We start from the raw sequence: 17,711 nt of genomic DNA on the forward strand, positions 1-17,711 counted from the left end.
GGTGGGTGAGCGGCTTAACGAAGGCGGGGGTGGGGCGTTGCAGCAGGGGGGAGGTGAAGCTGCCCCGGCTTGGGGGGGGGGGGTCGGGGTCCCCCCAGAGGGACCCACAGGGCGAGGGCGGGGGCTGGGGGTCCCTGCGCTCCCCCCATTGCTGCGCTTGGCCCCTCGGGGGGGGGATGTGGGGCTCTGGCCCAGATCCCCCTGCTCCTGGGGAGGGGCTGGGGGGGTGGGAGGGCCTTGGGGAGGGGCCCGCTGCCCCCTCCTGCCCCACATCGCTGCCCCACACCTCCTCCTGCCCCACACCTCGTCCTGCCCCACACCACCTCCTCCTGCCCCACATCGCTGCCCCACACCTCCCCCTCCTGCCCCACATCGCTGCCCCCCTCCCATCCTGCCCCCCATTACCTGCCCCGTCCCACCCCACAGCCCCTGCCCCCGCCCCTCCTTCCCGGCCCCGCCCCCTCCCGCCCCTCAGGCCCCGCCCCCACGCCCTCCCCACGAATCCCGCCGCGAGCAGCCAATGAGAGAACAGGGTGGGCGGGGCGGTGGCTGGAGTCGGCCGGATGTTGGCGGTGGGCGTGGCCCGGGGGGGCGGAGCCTGGGGAGGAGCGGCACTGGGCAGCAGGGGCGGAGCCAGCCGGGTCAGGGAGGCGGGGCTGAGGCGGCGGGGGCGGGGCCGGGAGAAGGGCCCTGGGCTGGGTCAGAGCCCTGGGAGCCTCCGTGCTGTGGGCATCCCCGGAGCATCCTGAGAGCATCCCTGGAGCATCCCATGAGTATCCCTGGAGCATCCCAAGGGCACCCCTGGAGCATCCCAAGAGCATCCCTGGAGCATCCTAAGATCGTCCTCAGAGCATCCCAGGAGCCTCCATGCCATGAGTATCCCGAGAGCATCCCAAGAATATCCCACGAGCATGTCCAGAGCATCCTGTGAGTAGCCCAGAGCATCCCGAGAGATCCTGTGAGCATCCCCAGAGCATCCCGTGAGTAGCCCAAGAGCACCCATCCCATGAGTATCCCCAGAGCATCCTATGAGCACCCCAAGCACCTCCGTGCCATGAGTATCTCAAGAGCATCCTGAGATTGTCCTCAGACCACCCCATGAGTATCCCAGGAGCATCCTGGGAGCATCCCAGGAGTACACCAAGAGCCTCCATGCCATGAGTATCCTGAGAGCATCCCCAGAGCATCCTGTGAGAATTCTGAGTACCCTGTGAGCATCTCATGAGCATCCTGAGTGCATCCATACCATGAGCATCCCCAGAGCATTCTGTGAGTATCCTGTGAGCATCCCGTGAGCAGCCTGAGTGCATCTATCCCATGACCATCCCCAGAGCATCCTGTGAATATCCTGTGAGCATCCCATGAGCATCCCGAGTGCATCCATGCCATGCGTATCCCCGGAGCATCCCCTGAGTATCCCCGGAGCAGCCCCAGCCCATCCCAGTCCCTGGCAGCGTCTCCCTCCCAGTGCCGTCCCCCCCCTCCCCAGCTCAGGGGGATTTCGGGGCGCTCCCCCTCCCCGGGGCGCTGGGGGGGGGGGGGGGCTGGGGGGGTCCCCCCACTCCCGTCCAGCCCACGGGGGCTCCGAACACCCCTCCCCTCCCCCGAGTCCTCAGCGGAGCGAGCGGGACGTAAAAACCCCCCAAGCCCCCCCCAAAAAGGGGACTGAGCCGGCCCCGGGTGGGGGCGGGGGTGGGGCAGCGGCACTGGACCCCCAAGGGTAGGAACTGGGGGGAAACGGGAAAATTTGGGGCGAAGGAGGAATTTGGGGGTGAAATAGGGAGGATTTGGGGTGAAATGGGAGGAATTAGGGGGAGATTTGAGAAACTGGGGGTGAAAGAGGAGGAATTATGGGGTGAAACAGGAAAAATTTGGGAAAAAATAAGAAGAATTAGAGGTGAAAGAGGAAGAATCTGGGGTGAAATGGGAGGAATTTGGGGCAAAATGGGAGGAATTTGGGGTGAAATGGGGAAAAAATGGGGTGAAAAGGGAGGAATTTGGGGTGAAATAGGAGGAATTTGGGAAAAATAGGAAGCGTTAGAGATGAAAGGCAGAATTTGGGGTGAAATGGGCGGAATTAGAGGAAATTGTAGGAACTGGGGGGTGAAAGGAGGAGGAATTTGAGGTGAAATGGGAAGAAATTGGGGTGAAAAGGGAGGAATTTGGGGTGAAGTGGGAGGAACTGAGAAAAAAGAGGAAAGAATTAGAGGCAAAAGGCAGAATGTGGGGTGAAATGGGAAGAAATTGGGTGATATGGGAAGAACTGGGAAAAAATAGGAACAAATAGAGGTGAAAGAGGAAGAATTTGGGGTGAAAGAGGGAAAATTTGGGGTGAAAGGGGAGGCATTTGGGAAAATAGGGAGAATTAGAGGTGAAAGATAAAGAATTTGGGGTGAAAAGGGCGGAATTTGGGACTAAATGTGGCGGAACCGGCTCCGGCGCCGCTCTGGGGCCATTTCGGGGTGGGGAGGGGCGGGGCTGCGCCCCGGGACACGCCCCCTTCACCACGCCCCGCCCCTTCCCGGCCAGGGGCGTGCCCTGCTCGGGAAGCCCCGCCGCCCCGCCCTCAATGTTCGCGAGGTAAACACCGCCGCGCCCCGCCCCTCAGCCAATCCCCGCGCCGCAGCTCCGCCCCCGCTCCTCGCCCGCCCAATCAGCGCCCCGCGGCCGTTTCAAGGCTCCCCCCACGCCCCCCCTCGGGGGCACTCGATAACAAAATCACAAAGCGCCGGGCGCGGCCGCCCCGCCCCCCGCCCCGCCCCCCCGGGGCCGCCTGGAAACCGCCGCCCCCTTCCCTCCGGCGGGCGCGCGCGGGGCGGTGCGGCCCCCCCCCCTCCCCTCCCCCCCCCATTTCCCCTCCCCCCCGGTGCGGGGTCCCCCCCCTCCCCCCCCCCCCGGGCTCGGCGGCGGCGCGAGGCGGCAGGTACCGGGTGGGGGAGGGGGTGGGAAGCGGGAGAAGCCGGGCCTGACACCCCCCCCGTGTGTGACCCCCCCCGGGACCGCGGGGGAGGGGGCGGCGGCGGGAGGCTCGCGGGGGTGGGGGGAAGGGCGGGGGGGGAGGGGCGGCGGAGCGGCGGCCGCGGCCCGGTTCAAGTAATCCAGGATAGGCTGTGTCCAGCCCGGCCTGTGCCCGGTTACTTGGCCCGGGAGGCGGCCGGTGACGACGGGGGGAGGGAGGGGGCACCGGGGGGGGGAGGGGGGAGGGGCGCGGTGGGGGAGGGGGCGGTGACAGAGCCTCGGAGTCCCCCCTCCCCCCACCCGTTTTTTGCCCCCATTAAAACCCGGCGGGAAAGCGGGCGGCCCTGCGTGGGGTGCGGGGGGCGGGGACAGACGGGGGGGGGGAGGGGGCACACGGGGGGGGGTCGCGCGCCCCACAGAGGCAGCCCGCGCCGGTTCCTCGCGGCTTTATTGAGCGGCGGCCCCCGGGGGGGGAGGGGGCTGGGGGTGGGGCAGAGCGGGCCGTGGGGTGACCCCACCCCCCCGCTATGGGGCTGACCCCGCCCCCCCCCCGCCGTGGGGCAGCCCCTCCCCCACGGCCACGCCCTCGCCGCCGCAGCGGAAGCGCAGGAACCCGCGCACCGCCAGCCCCCCCGCTGCCCCCCCAGGAACTGCCCCACGGTGACCCCCGGCTCCAGCAGAAAGCTCTGGGCCAGCAGCCGCCCCTCCCCCTCGCCCTGGGGCAGGTCCTGGGGGGGTCCCCAGGGCGGTGGGGCGCCAGCCCCACCACGTGCTGGGCCACCTTGCGCCCCACCTCGGCCAGCTGGGCGGGGGAGGGGCGCGCCGCCCCCACCCCCAAGGCCACCAAGGCGCCGTAGGTGCCCATGGCGACGGGGGGGGCCGGGGGGGAGCCACCCGTGGGCGTAGGCGCCGATGTGCCCATCCCCCGCCGGCACCCGCAGCCAGCCCGCGCGCCGCAGCGTCACCCGCTCGCCCAGCTTCCCTGGGGGGGGGAGGGGGGAAAAAAAAGGGGGGGTCGGGGGGGGTCGGGGCAGCCCAGCACCCCCCCTCCCAGCCGAGGGGGGGAGAGGACGGAGCTCCCCTCCCCCCCTCTGGGGGTTTCTCACGCTCGGGCCTGGGGGGGGGGTCTGGCCCCACCCCCCCCCGGCTGGGGATCCCCCCCCCCAGGGATTTGTCCCCCCCCCAAGGAGTTTCTCCTCTCCCCCCACAACTTTTGCCCCCCCAAGGGGTTTCTGACCCCTCCCCCAAGAGGTTTTCCCTCCCCAGGGGTTTCTCTCCCCTCCCCCAATGGGTTTCTCCCCTCCCCCCAGGGGTTTCTCAACCCTCCCCCCAAAGGGTTTCCCCCCCCCAACAAGTTTCACACCCCCCCCCCCCCCAAGATTTTCTACCTGCCCCAGTTTTGCCCCCCCCCCCCCCCCGGGGGTCCCTCCCCAGGGTGTTTTTTTGCCCCCTCAAGGGGTTTCCCCCCCCCTCCGGGGTCCCTCCCCAGGGTGTTTTTTGCCCCCCCTCAAGGGGTTTCCCCCCCCCCCTCACATTTTTTTGTCCCCTCCCCAGAAGTTTCTCACACTCCCCCCAGGAGTTTTGCCCCCCCCCGGAATTTTTCCCCTCCTCAAAGGGTTTTCTCCCCCCCCCCAAGGATTTTTTGCCCCCTCCAGGGGTTCCTCACCCCCCCCGAGGGGTTATGCCCCCCCCCCCGAGTTTCTCCCCTCTTCAAGGCGTTTTCTCCCCCCCAAAGAGTTTCTCTCACCCCCCCCCCCCCCCGGATTTTTTGGCCCCCCCCCAGGGTTCCTCACCCCCCCCGGGGTTTTTGCCCCCCCCTCACCCATGGCGCTGGCGATGCAGTCACTGAGCAGCCCCTCCCCCGCCCGCAGCTGCGCCAGCTCCTCCTCCCGCAGCAGATGCTGGGGACACCCGGGGGGGGGTTAATTTTGGGGGGGGGGGTGAGGCAGAGTTACCCCTCGGCCCCCCCCCCCGGCCCCCCCCCTCACCTGGGCGCAGGCAGTGGGGGGCAGGGCAGCCGCCCGGCAGTGTCCCAGTGCTCCCAGTGCCGCCAGTTCCACCACGCGCTGGAACTCGGGGGTCCGTGCCACAAAGTCCGTCTCGCAGTTCACCTGGGGGAGGGGGGGGGACGGGGGGGGGGGTCGGGGGGGGTCTGGGGGTGTCGTCCCCCTCCCCCCGGGCATCACCCACCTCCACCATGGCGGCCGCCGGCCCCTCCTGCAGCAGCCCCAGGAGCCCCTGGCGGGGGGGCGGCCCCCCCCCCGGCCACCGCTCGGCTCCAGCCCTGGCGCTGGGCCTGCTCCTCCAGCCAGGCCTCGGCCTGGGGGGCGCGGGGGGGAGGGACACTCTTGTGCCCCCCCCCCCCCCCCCCCCCAGCACCTGGACCCCCCCCACCCCTCCCCCCCTCCTAGATCCCCTCCTGTCCCATTCCCTCCCCCCCCCATCCCCCCCTCCTCCACCCCCCCTTTTCATTGCCTCCCTTCCCTCCTGCCCCCCCCCATTCCCCCTCCCCCCTCCTGGACCCCCCCCTTCCCTTCCCCCCGCAGATCCTCTCCTTTCCCCCCCCTTTTTCATCACCTCAATTCCCCCTCCCCCCATTCCCATCCCCCTCCCCCCCTCCTGGACCCCCCCCCACATCCCTGCCCCCCCCCCCGTCCCATTCCGCCTCCTCCCCCCCCCCTTTTCATCGCTTCCATTCCCCCCCCTTCCCCCATTCCCCTCCCCCATTTCCCCCCCCATTCCCCTCCCCCTCCTGGACCCCCCCCAGATCCCTGCCCCCCCGTCCCATTCCCTCCCCCCCCGATCCCCCTCCCCTCCCCCGCCCCACCTGCCGCAGCTCCCCCCCCGCAGCGCAGCAGCGCGTCCCGGCACAGCCCAGGGGCAGCCCCGTTCTCCGCCGCAGCTCCCGCAGCGCCGCGGTCGCCGGGCCCGGGGAGGAGGCGCCGAACGGCCGGCCGGGGGGGCCTGGGGGGGGGACGGGGGGGGGGGGGGCGTGAGGCGGCACCGGGACCCCGCCCCCACCCGGGGGGGGCTCCGGGGGGGGGAGGGGGGGGGGTCTCACCCTCGCGGCCCCCCCGAGCGCGCGCGCCGCCGCCACCCGCTGCATCCCGTCGGCTGCTCGGCCGCGGCGCGCTGCGATGACGTCACGGCGGGAGGGGAAGGGGGCGGAGCGTAGCAAGGGCGCATGCGCCCGGCGCTGCTCCTCGACAGGGGATTGGAGGGGGGAGCGCGGCGTCACTGCGGGCGCGACGGGGGCGCCTCATTGGTTGGGGAGGGGGCGGAGCTCTGCAGGGGTGACCCCCGGGTCCTAGAGAGCTCCCGCCAAGTCCTCACAGACCCCTCACACTCGTACAGAGGTCCCCCCCCCACGAGCAGACCCCCCCGGGCCCTCAGAGAGCCCCCCCAGACCGTTATAGAGCCCCCCCCGTCCTTAAACAGCCCTCCCCAGCTCTATGGGGGCCCCTCCAACCCTGACCAGCCCCCCGCACACCCCTACAGAGCCCCCCCCAACCGCAACCACCCCCCCCAGCCTTGATCAGGGCCCTTACAGAGCCCCCCCAGCTCTACAGAGCCCCCAGCCTAGCCCCCCCAGCTCTATAGGGCCCCCCCCAGCACCTGTAGAGGCCCCCCCCTGTCTTAACCAGTGTTCCCCAACTCTATAGGGCCCCCCCAACCCTAATTAGGCCCCCCAGCTCTATAGGGCTCCCCCAGCTCTATAGAGCCCCCCCCCAGCCCAGTGCTCCCCAGTTCTATAGGGCCCCCCCCAGCCCAGTGCTCCCCAGTTCTGTAGGGCCCCCCCCCAGCCCAGTGCTCCCCAGTTCTATAGGCCCCCCCCCCGCACCTATAGAGACCCCCCCCAGCCTAGTCCAGTGCTCCCCAGCTCTGCAGCTCCCCCCCAGTCCCCCCCCCCAGGCCCCCCCAAACCAGACGCAGCTGCTGAGCCCCTGGCAACCGTTTAATCCCCCCTCAGGGCTCCCCAGGGCGGGCCCAGCCCCCCCCCCCCCCCCCCCCCAGCTCAGTGGTGCCCCCCCCCGACAGGTCACCCCACAGATCTCGGGGTCACGCCTCAACAGCCGGACCCGAAAATCGGGGGGCAGCATCTGGCAGAGGAGAAACGGGGGGCCCCGGCAGGCCCCCCCCCCGCAGCTCGACGCTGAGGAGGGTGAGGGAGCCAGGGTGGGTGCTGCGGGGGGGGGGGCGGGGGCGGCAGGGACGAGGTCGGCGCCCAGGATCCCCCCGAAAGGGGGGAACCCCTCAGGGCCATGGAGTTGTGTGTCGTGTCCCCCCCCCCCCGGGACACCACGTGGGGGGGGACCCCTCAGGGCCACGGAGCCCCCCTGCCCCCCCCCCCGGGGACACCACGTGGGGGGGACACACCCCTCGCCTGCCCCCGTCCCCCAGAGCCCCTGCGGCTTTTCCCCCCGGGGGGGGCACTGCTGCGTTTGCACAGAAACCTCGATTTTGAGCTGGAAAACCTTCATTTTACTCCTCCCCCGCGCCCCCCCGGGTGTCGTGTCCCCCCCCCCTCCGGGAGACCTCGCCCCACCCCCGGTGCGCCCCCCCCCACGCAGAAGACCCCTGAGCCCCCCTCCCTGCTACCTCCCCCCTTCAGGAGACCCCTGACCACCCCTGTGCCCCCCAGTGTCATGTCCCCATCCCCCCCCCGGTGACCTCTGACCCCCCCGGTTTCGCCCCTCCTACCGGTGACCCCTGACCCCGCCCCGCTGCCCCTCCCATCCCAGAAGACCCCTGACCCCCCGGTGACCCCTGACCCTGCCGGTGACCTCTGACCCCCCCGGTCCCCCCCTCTCAGTGACCCCTGACCCCCCCGTTTCCCCCCCCTCCCCGGTGACCTCTGACCCCCCCCGGTGACCCCCCCATCCCGGAAGACCACTGACACCCCCCAGTAACCCCTGACCCCCCCGGTTTCCCCCCAGTGACCCCTGACCCCCCCCAGTTTGCCCCCCCCGGTGACCTCTGACCCCCCCCGGTTCCCCCCCCCGGTGACCCCTCCGCTCCCGGTGACGCCTGACTCCCCCCAGCTTCCCTCCTCCGGTGACCCCTGACCCCCCCGCTGCCCCCCCGGTGACCCCTGCCCCCCCCCCGGTGTTCCCTCCCATCCCCGTGCCCCCGACCCCCCCGGAAGGCCCCGCCCCAAGGCAGGCCCCGCCCCCCGGCAGGCCCCGCCCCCCGCCGCAGGCAGCCGGCCCCAGGCTCGGGCCGTGCCGCTGCTCGGTGCGGGGGGGCGCCCGCCCAGCCGGTACCGGCGCCGCTCCGGGAGCGCCTCGGCCAAGAGCGCGGGGCCCTCCGCTTCCGCTTCCTCTTCCTCTTCCCCTTCCTCCCCCCCGGTCCCCGCCACCGCCTCCCGCCAGGCCCCGCCCCCCACGTGGCAACCGGGCGCCGCCCGTTTCGGCGAGGGGGCGGGGCCGGGCCGCATGCCCGCTCGCGATTGGTCAGCGCGGGAGCGGCTCCGCCCGCGAGGGGGCGGGGGTCCTTGAGCGCCGCCCCACGGCGCGGTCCGGTCCCGCTGTCCCCAGCCCGTCCCAGTGTCCCCGTCCCAGTGTCCCCAGTCTGCCCCAGTGCTCCCAGTCCCCTCCCGGTGGCCCCATCCCAGTGTCCCCTGGCCTGGTCCCAGTGTCCCCAGCCCATCCCAGTATCCTCTGTCCATCCCAGTGTCCCCATTCCAGTGTCCCCTGCCCCATCCCAGTGCCCTTCTTCCATCCCAGTGTCCCCAGCCCATCCCAGTGTCCCTGCCCCATCCCAGTGTCCCATCCCCTGCCTGGTTCCAGTGTCCCTTGCACCCTCCCAGTGTCCCCTGTCCCCTCCCAGTATCCTCTGCCCGTCCAGTGTCCCCTGCCCCATCCCAGTGTCCCCTACCCTCTCACAGTGTCCCCCAGCCCATTCCAGCGTCCCCTGCCCGGTCCCAGTGTGCCCTGTCCCCTCCCAGCGTCCCTGTCCCCTCCCAATGTCCCTTGCCCTGTCCAGTCCCACCCCAGCCACCCCCAGCCCTGTCTTCGGTGTCACCCCCGCTCCCAGCCAGCCCAGTCCCGGCCCCGACCCCGTCCCAGTTGGAGCCCACTGGTCCCTAGCCCCGGTGTCCCTGGCCGTGGTGTCCCTGGTCACAGTGTCCCTGGCACTCGTGTCCTGTCCCTGCTGCCCCTGGTGACCCCAGTGTCCCCAGTGTCCCTGTCCCAGTGGCACTGGTCATGGCGTTACTGGTCGTGGTGGCTTTGGTCTTGGTGGCCTTGGCCCTGATGTACCTGGGTGTGGTGGCCCCAGTGTCCCTGGTCCAGTGTCACTGGCCGTGGTGGCCCTGCCCCTGGTGCCACTGGTCATGGTGGCCTTGGCCATGGTGTCCCCAATGTCCCTGACCCCAGCAGCTCTGGTCATGGTGGCCTTGGCCGTGGTGTCCCTGTCTCCAGTGTCCCTGGTCGTGGTGTCACTGGCTGTGGTGGCCTTGGCTGTGGTGTCCCCAATGTCCCTGTCTCTGGTGTCCCTGACCCCAGTGGTTCTGGTCATTGTGGCCTTGGCCGTGCTGTCACTGTCCCTGGTGACCCCAGTGTCCCCGTTGTCCCTGTCCCCCAGTGTCCCTGGCCATGATGTCACTGGCCATGGTGGCCTTGGCCGTGGTGTCCTGTCCCTGGTGACCCCAGTGTCCCCCGATGTCTCTGTCCCCAGTGTCCCTTGTCGTGGTGTCACTGGCCGTGGTGGCCTTGGTCATGGTGGCCCTGGCCATGGTGGCCTTGGCCGTGGTGTCCCTGTCCCCAGTGTCCCTGGCCATGGTGTCACCGGTCATGGTGGCCTTGCCCGTGGTGTCCCTGTCCCTGGTGACCCCAGTGTCCCCCGAAGTCCCTGTCCCCGTGGTCCTCAGCCCCGGTGTCCCCGTCCCCCCACCCCTCTCTTGCTGTCCCTGGCCGGGGGGGTCCCAGCACCGGTCGAGCCCCCGGCCCAGGGGGGACACCTGGAGGGGGGTTGGGGGACACCCGTGGCCTGTCCCTCCCGGCCCCCCCGCAGCACCAACACCACCCCACCCCCCCCCCCCCGCCCCGCTCCCAGTGCCGCGTGAGCTGGGTCAGCGGGGATAACCAGTAACCGGGGAGGGGGGAGGGGAGGGGGGGTGACCCCCCCGGGGGGTCCCGCGGGCTAATGAACAACCCGCCCCTCCCCCACCCCCCGGGCCACCCCCCCGGTGCCCGCGTCACCCCCGCGTCACCAGGTTAATGCTGGCGGGGGGGGGGGGCGGGGGGGGCGTGGCACCCGGGGGGGTGGGGGGGTAGGGTGGGGGGAGGGGTGGGGGGTGCTGCCCCCCCCCCCCCTGCAGCTCCGTGGTTTCCCGCCCGGTTCCTGGAAGCGCGGACGGACGGGGGGGTCCAGCCCCGGGTTGCTCAACCCCCCCCCTCCCCCCCCCCGCCCCCCCCCCGGGGCTTTCTCAGAAGCCGCCCCCGGCTCCGCCGCAGCCCGAATTCCCCCCCCGCCCCCGCGCTGGGGAGGGGGCCAGGGCTGGGACTGGGGGGCAATGGGGGGACTGGGGGGGCACTGGGGGCACTGGGGGGCAATGGGGGGGCTGGGGAGCACTGAGGGGCAATGAGGGGGCTGGTGGGACTGGGGGGCACTGGTGGAACTGGAGGCACTGGGGGAAATGGGGGGGCTGGGGGCACTGGTGGACTGGAGACACCGGGGGGCACTGGGGGGACTGGGAGGCACTGGGGGGGCTGGGGGGACTGGAGACAGCAGGGGACAATGGAGGGGCTGGTGGGACTGGGGGCACTGGTGGGACTGGAGACACCGGGGGCACTGGGGGGTACTGGAGGCACTGGGGGGGCACTGGGGGACACTGAGGGCACTGGGACACAGAGGGATTGTGTCAGGTCCCAGGGCACTGGGCAGCACTGGGGGGCACTGGGGGACACTGGGGGCAATGTGAAGTTCCTGGGGACTGGGGGCACTGGGGACACTGGGAGGCACTGGGACTGTGTGAGGTTCCTGGGGCACTGGGGGCACTGGGAGGCACTGGTGCAGTGCGAGGTTGCAGGGATACTGGGAGGGACTGGGGGCACTGGGGACACTGGGGTGGTGCCAGATCCCCGGGGCGCTGGGCAGCACGAGGTTCCTGGGAAACTGGGAGGCACTGGGACAGCGCCCGTGCTGTGTCCTGGGGCACTGGGGGATACTGGGGGGCACCAGGACAGTGTGAGGTCCCGGGATGCTGGGGGATACTGGAGGGCACTGGGGGGCACTGGGAGCGCTGGGCCTGGCTCTGGAAAGGGCTGGGGAGCACTGGGGGTGGGAACTGGGGGCACTGGGGATACTGGGAGCACTGGGAAGGGCTGGGGGGCAGCGTGTGGGGACTGGAGGCACTGGGAGCACTGGGAAGGGCTCTGGGAAGGGCTGGGGAGCAATGGGGGGTGGCAGCGGTGTGGGGACTGGGGGCACTGGGAGCACTGGAAGGGCTCCGGGAAGTGCTGGGGAGCGATGGGGGGGGGCTGGGGGACCCCCGGGGAGCCCCACGCAGCCTCGGCGGCTCCCGGGCGTGGGCGGAGCTTCCCCAGGCCCCCGCCCCCCTCGGCAGGCGCCGCGCTGACGCCAGTCGGCGGCGCCGCGCCGTGACGTCATTGTCCGGCGCCCACCATGGCGGAGGAGGAGCAGGAGGCCCCGGCCCCGCCGCAGAAGCGGTTTTACCGGCAGCGGGCCCACGCCAACCCGTTGGCCGACCACACGCTGCGCTAGTGAGTGCCGGGAGACCCGGGGCCCCCCCTGGCAAGCGGGACCCCCCCGGCCCGGTACCGCTCACCGGGGAAGCGGGACCCCCTCCCCCCGGGCCCGGTACCCCCCTGCCCCCGGGCCCAGTCCCCCCCCCAATCCCGTTATCCCCCCCCCAGAGCCAGTACCCCCCCCCCGGGAGCGGTCTACCCCCCCCCAGACCCGGTACCCGCCCCCGGGAAGCGGCCCCCCCCCCCCAGGCGCGGTATCCACCCCCCCAGACCAGGACTCCCCTGCGGAAGCTGCCGCCCCCCCGGGCGCGATATCCCGCCCGGGCTCCCCCCGGGACGCGGCCCCCCCCCCCACGCGTGCCCCCCCCGCAGCCCCACCCGCCCGCAGGACATGGACTGGGCCCCGCTGTTCCCCGCCTTCTTCCCGCCCGCCGCTCCCCCCGCCGAGCCCCCCCCCCGCGTGGAGTTCGCCGACCTGGGCTGCGGCTACGGGGGGCTGCTGGGTGAGGGGGGGGGCACCGGGACCCGGGGGGGGGGGGGGGGGGCTGGAGGGGGGGGGCACTGGGACCAGGAGAGGGGGATTGCTGGGAGAGAGGGGGCACCGGGACCTGGGGGCAGTGGGGGGGGCATGGGGGTTGCTGGGTGGGGGGTGGGGCACAGGAGGGTGGCACTGGGGGGTGCTGGGGGGGAATGGGGACAGGGGCTGCTGGGTGAGGGGGGGGGGCACCAGGAATGGGGGGGGGATGGGGGGCAAATGGGGGGCTGTTGGCTGGGGGGGGAGAACAGGGGGTGCTGTGTGAGTGGGGGGGGGCGAATGGTGGGCGGGGGGGAACGGGGGTGGTGGGAGGTAAACAGGGGGATGGGGGGGGCTGGGTGAACGGGGGGGGGGCACCAGGAGGCACCTGGCGGGGGGGGGACACAGGGTGGGGGGAGGACGGGGGGGCTGGGAGGTGACCGGGGGGAAACGGGGGGATTGGGGGGGGGCTGGGTTGAGGGGGGGGGGTCACGGGGGGGGGTTGGTGAGCCGGGGGGGGGGGGTGTGAGCGGGGGGGGGCCACCAGGAGACACCGGGGCAGGGGGGGGGGGAGGATTTGGGGGGGCAGCAGAGGGGCAAGGCAGGGCCTGGGGAGCCGGGAGTGGGGGGGGGGCCGGGAGGGGGTCGCCCCCCCGTGACCCCCCCCCCCGTTTGCCCCCCCCCCCGCACCCCCCCCCGCAGTGGAGCTGGCGCCGCTGTTCCCGCGGACGCTGCTGCTGGGCCTGGAGCTGCGGGCCAAGGTGGCCGCCTTCGCCGGGGCGCGGCTGCGGGCGCTGCGCGCTGCCCAGCCCGGGCGCTTCGGCAACGCCGCCTGCCTGCGCGGCAACGCCATGCGGCACCTCCCCCCACTTCTTTCCGCAAGGCGCAGGTGGGGACCCCCCCCAAAAAAATACACACACACCCCCCCCCCCAACCCCCCCCCCCCGGGGCCCCCCAAACTGCCCCCAAACCCCTGGCTGCTCCCCACACCTCCCCCCAGCTCCATGCTCACCCCTGCAGCACCCCGGGGGGTGTAAAGAGGGGGGGTCAGTGCCAAGCAGGGTGTTGCCCCCCCCCCCAAAATACCCCCCCCAGATACTCTAAAGCCCCCCCCAAACTCGCCACAACCTCCCCACGCATCCCCACTTGCCTGGCTCCATCTTCACCCCCGCAGCACCCAAGGCGGGGGGTAAAGTGTGGGGGGGGGTCGGTGCAAAGCAGGGCGCTGCCCCCCCCGCCCATTTTTGGGGTATTCCCCCCCAAATACCCCAACTGCCCCCCCCAAATGCCCCAGAACCCCCCAAACCTCTCAAGGTCTCCCCATGCCTCCCCTCTCCCGCAGCTCTATCCTCACTCCTGCAGCATCCAATGGGGGGTAAAGCGGGGGGGTGTCAGTGCCAGCAGGGTGCTGACCCCCTCCTAACAATTTTGGGGTGCCCCCCCGTTTTTGGGGTGCCCCCCGCCCCCTTTCCTCCCCCAGCTGAGCAAGCTCTTCTTCCTCTTCCCCCGACCCCCACTTCAAGCGGGACGAAGCACAAGTGGCGAATCGTCAGCCCGGCGCTGCTGGCCGAGTACGGCTACGTGCTGCGGCCCGGGGTGAGCGCCGCGACCCCCCCGGCACCCCACCACCCCCCCCCGGGTCCCCGCCACCCCCCCGTGCCCCCCCCCGGGGTCCCCAACCCCCCCCTGGTGTCCCCAACACCCCTCAGTGTCCCCCATCCTTGCTCCTCCTCAGTTTCTCCCTGCACTGGGTTCCCTGGGGATTGCTGGGGGGGAGGGGGTTTGGGGGGGTCCACCTGTGCTGGGGGTCGCGGGGGGCGGGGGTTTTGGGGACCCTCTGGCACCCCATGACACCCCCAGGTCCCTGTGAACCCTCCTGTGCCCCCCCCTGGTGTCCCCAACACCCCTCAGTGTCCCCCATCCCTTGCACCTCCTCGAGTTCTCCCAGCACTGGGTTCCCCAGGGATCGCTGGGGGGGCGGGTTTGGGGGGTCCACCCATGCTAGGGGTCGCGGGGCAGGGGTGTTGGGGTCCCCCCCGGCACCCCACGACCCCCCGTGTGCCCCCCCCAGTGTCCCCAACACCCCCCAGAGTCCCCAACCCTCCCCCAGTGTCCCCCATCCTTCTCTCTTCCTTGCGTTCTCCCTCACTGGGTTCCACTGCGGGGGGGGGGGGGGGTTTGGGGGGTCCACCCGTGCTGGGGGTCGTGGGGGGGGTGATGGGGTCCCCCCCGGCACTCCACGACCCCCCCGTGTCCCCCCCGGGGTCCCCAACTCCCCCCTGGTGTCCCCCATTCCTCGCCCTTCCTCCAGTTCTCCCAGCACATGGGTTCCCCAGGGATCGCTGGGGGGGGTGGGTTTGGGGGTCCATCCGTGCTGGGGGTCGCGTGGGGGGGATTTTGGGGTTCCCCCCCGGCACCCTACGACCCCCCAGTGTCCCCAGCACCCCCCAGGGTCCCCAAATCCCCCCCAGTGTCCCCCATCCTTCCATCATCCTTGAGTTCTCCCCGCACTGGGATGCACTGGGTTGCCTGGGGATCGCTGCGGGGGGGGGGGGGGGGGTGTTCGGGGGGCCCCACCCGTGCTGGGGTCGCGGGGGGGAGGTTTTGGGGACCCCCCCGGTGACCCCCCCCGGTGCCCCCCCCAGGGTTTGGTGTACACGGTGACGGACGTGGCCGAGCTGCACGCCTGGATGGCGAAGCACTTCGGGGAGCACCCGCTCTTCGAGGAGGTGCCGCTGGCCCAGCTGGTGAGCGGGGGGGGGTACTGGGAGCTCCCTGGGGCCTCACTGGGAGCTGACTGGGAGCTGACTGGGAGCTGACTGGGAGCTGACTGGGTGCCCCCCCGCAGGACGGGGACCCCATCGTGGGGCGCCTGGGCACGGCCACCGAGGAGGGCCGGAAGGTGCAGCGCGGCGGCCGTCCCGTCTACCCCGCCGTCTCTTCCGCCGCCTCCCGGACCCCCCCGCCGTGGGGGGGGAGGGGGACACGCGTGGGGGGGGGGGGCCACGAGGGGGAGGGGTCCCCCCCTCGCCCTCCGCCCCCCTCCCCCCCCTTGTGTCCCCCCGGTTTCCCAATAAAGCCGTCAGCCACCCTGAGCCCCCCCCCACGCTGCGCCGTCACCCCCCCCCCTCCCCTCCCCCACCCCACGGGGCTCGTCCCACACCCACGCAGGGGGGGAGGGGGGTGCTGGGAATTGCCCCCCCCCCGCGTGGGGGGGTGGGGAGCCCCCGGTTCCCCCCACGGGTGGGGGTTTCCGCCGGCCCAGCCCGGCGCTTCCGGTGTCGCAAGGCTGAAATTCCCGGGAATGGGGGGGGGGACACATGCGTGACCCCCCCCCACGGGGGGGGGGGGGGGGGGGGATGGCCCCTCCCCCAGGCTTCCCGCGGGACTGGGAGGACTGGGGGGGGGGGCTGTGTGTTCACCCCTCCCCTACTGTCACCTTCCCTCGTGGGGAGCCCCCTCCCCCCCCCGCGGGTCCCGTGGGGCTGCATAGCCCCGCCCACGCCCAGTTTGGGGGGCTGCTGGGGACCAGTGTGGGACTGGGATGGGCGGGGGGGGGCTCGGGGGGGGCTCGGAGGTCCCCACGGAGGGGGGGACTCGTGCCCACGTGTGTGCACGCCCTGCGCGGGAGGAGCCCCCCACGTGACCACCCCGGTGCTTCCTGCGCCCTGATTGGCCCGGGGGATCCTCTTATGCAAATCAGCCCGCGGGAGGGCGGGGCGGGGGTCGGAGACCGAAGAGGCGGGGTTTGGAGACAGAGGGAGGCGGGGTTGGGGTAGAAGGGGCGGGGTTAGGGGCAGCAGAGGTGGGGTTTGGGGCCGAAGGGGCGTGGCCAGGCGCCCCAGGGGGGCGGGGCTCGCCCGGCTCCACGTGTGCCCTTATAAAGGCTCCCGGCCGATGCCCGCGGCTCAGTCGAGGCGCGACCCCGCGTCCCCCCCCGACCCCCGCGTCCCCCCGAGCCCCAGGGCCCCCCGCCGCCCCCCCGCCATGCCCCCCAGCCTGCGCCTGCCCCCCCGGGCCGCCCTGCTCTCCCCGCTGCCTGCCCGAGCCGGGGGTCCCACAGCCCCCCCCCGGCCCCCCCCAGCCGCCGCCCCCGGCGGCCTGGCCGAGATGCCCGGGCCCAGCCCCGCCGCCTTCACCTACGACCTCTTCTGCCGGGGGGGGCTGCGCAGGCTGCACGAGCTGCAGGTAACGGGGGGGGGGTGGGAGGCCTGGGGGGTGTGTGTGTGTCCCCCGGGGCTGGGGGCAGCAGGGGACCCGGGTGTCACCGCCCCGGGGCTGGGGGGGGCTGGAGGGGACCCCAGTCCCGGCTTGGGGGGGGTGGCAGGGTCCTGGTTCTGCTGCCCCGGGGCTGGGGGGGGACAGGGGATGGTGGGGTCACCTCCCTGAGGCTGGGGCGGGACGAGGGGACGGCAGGGTCACCTCCCTGGGGCTGGGGGGGGGACAGGGGAGGGCGGGGTCACCTCCCTGGGGCTGGGGGGGGGACAGGGGATGGCGGGGTCACCTCCCTGTGGCTGGGGGGGGGGCACGGGGACTGTGGTGTCACCTCCCTGGGGCTTACGGGGGAGCCCAGACCCTTGTCCAACCCCCCCGGCGCTCAAGGGAACCAGGGGGGGCTCCGGTCCCACCCCAGTGGGGCTGGGGGGGACACGGGGACACCCTGTTCCTTCCACCCTGGGCCATGGAGGGGAACTGGGGGACACTGGGTTTGCTACCCCGGGGCTTGGCGGGGACCTCACTGCCCCCACCCCTGAGGGCTTCGAAGGGGTGGTGGGACCCCACCCCCACCCACCCGGGGCTTGGAGGGAACGGGGGACCCCGGTGTCACCGCTTCCGGGGGGGGGGACGGACGACCCCGATCTCAGTCCCTGGGGCTTGGAGGGGGACGAGGGGACCCTGATCTCTATTCCTGGGGTTTGGAGAGGACAAGGGGACCCCAATCTCGGTCCCTGGGGCTGAAAGGGGATGGGGGGGAGCCTGGTCTTGGTCCCTGGGGCTCAGCGGGGATGGGGGGGACCCCAATCTTGATCCCTGGGGTTTGGAGTGGACCGGAGGGACCCCGATCTCAACCTCTGGGTCTGGGAGGGGACAGGGGGACCCCAATCTCAGTCCCTGGGGCTCTGTGGGGACCCCAATCTCAGTCCCTGGGGCTCAGCGGGGAGGGGGGGACCCCAATCTCAGTCCCTGGGACTGGAAGGGGATTGGGGGACCCCGATTTCAGTCCCTGGGACTGAGTGGGGATGGGGGGACCCCATCTCAATCCCTGGGGCTCAGCTGGGACAGGGGGACCCCGATCTCAATCCGTGGGGGTGGGAGGGGATGGGGGGACCCCGATGTCGTCCCTGGGGCTGAGTGGGGATGGGGGGGGACCCCGATCTCGGTCTCTGGGGCTGGAAGGGGCTGGGGGGAGTCTGGCCTTGGTCCCTGGGGTTTGGAGGGGACCGAGGGGACCCCGTTCTCCGTCCCTGGGGCTCAGTGGGGATGGGGGGACCTCGATATCGATCCTTGGGGCTGGAAGGGGACGGAGA

At 72.3% G+C, this 17,711-nt stretch overlaps 2 protein-coding genes across 2 annotated transcripts; one reads left to right on the forward strand and one right to left on the reverse strand.

Moving 5' to 3' along the window:
- Positions 1–2,894: 2,894 nt before the first annotated feature.
- On the forward strand, positions 2,895–17,142 carry METTL1 (methyltransferase 1, tRNA methylguanosine). The gene is given in 13 exon segments (XM_075445726.1): positions 2,895–2,923; positions 6,997–7,120; positions 11,528–11,684; positions 12,042–12,172; positions 12,886–13,055; positions 13,058–13,072; positions 13,664–13,687; positions 13,689–13,709; positions 13,711–13,779; positions 14,829–14,930; positions 15,032–15,121; positions 15,124–15,333; positions 16,786–17,142. Coding segments are annotated over 11 exon segments (1,287 nt in total). The 5' UTR covers positions 2,895–2,923; positions 6,997–7,120; positions 11,528–11,586.
- Positions 3,390–9,477, reverse strand: TSFM (Ts translation elongation factor, mitochondrial). Its single transcript, XM_075445725.1, is given in 11 exon segments — positions 3,390–3,591; positions 3,594–3,713; positions 3,716–3,835; positions 3,837–3,940; positions 4,781–4,859; positions 4,947–5,069; positions 5,149–5,205; positions 5,207–5,278; positions 5,786–5,922; positions 5,980–6,195; positions 9,219–9,477. Coding segments are annotated over 11 exon segments (1,395 nt in total). The 3' UTR covers positions 3,390–3,483.
- Positions 17,143–17,711: the final 569 nt, after the last annotated feature.

The sequence above is a fragment of the Opisthocomus hoazin genome, chromosome 32, assembly GCF_030867145.1.
Source record: "Opisthocomus hoazin isolate bOpiHoa1 chromosome 32, bOpiHoa1.hap1, whole genome shotgun sequence".
NCBI lineage: Eukaryota > Metazoa > Chordata > Aves > Opisthocomiformes > Opisthocomidae > Opisthocomus > Opisthocomus hoazin.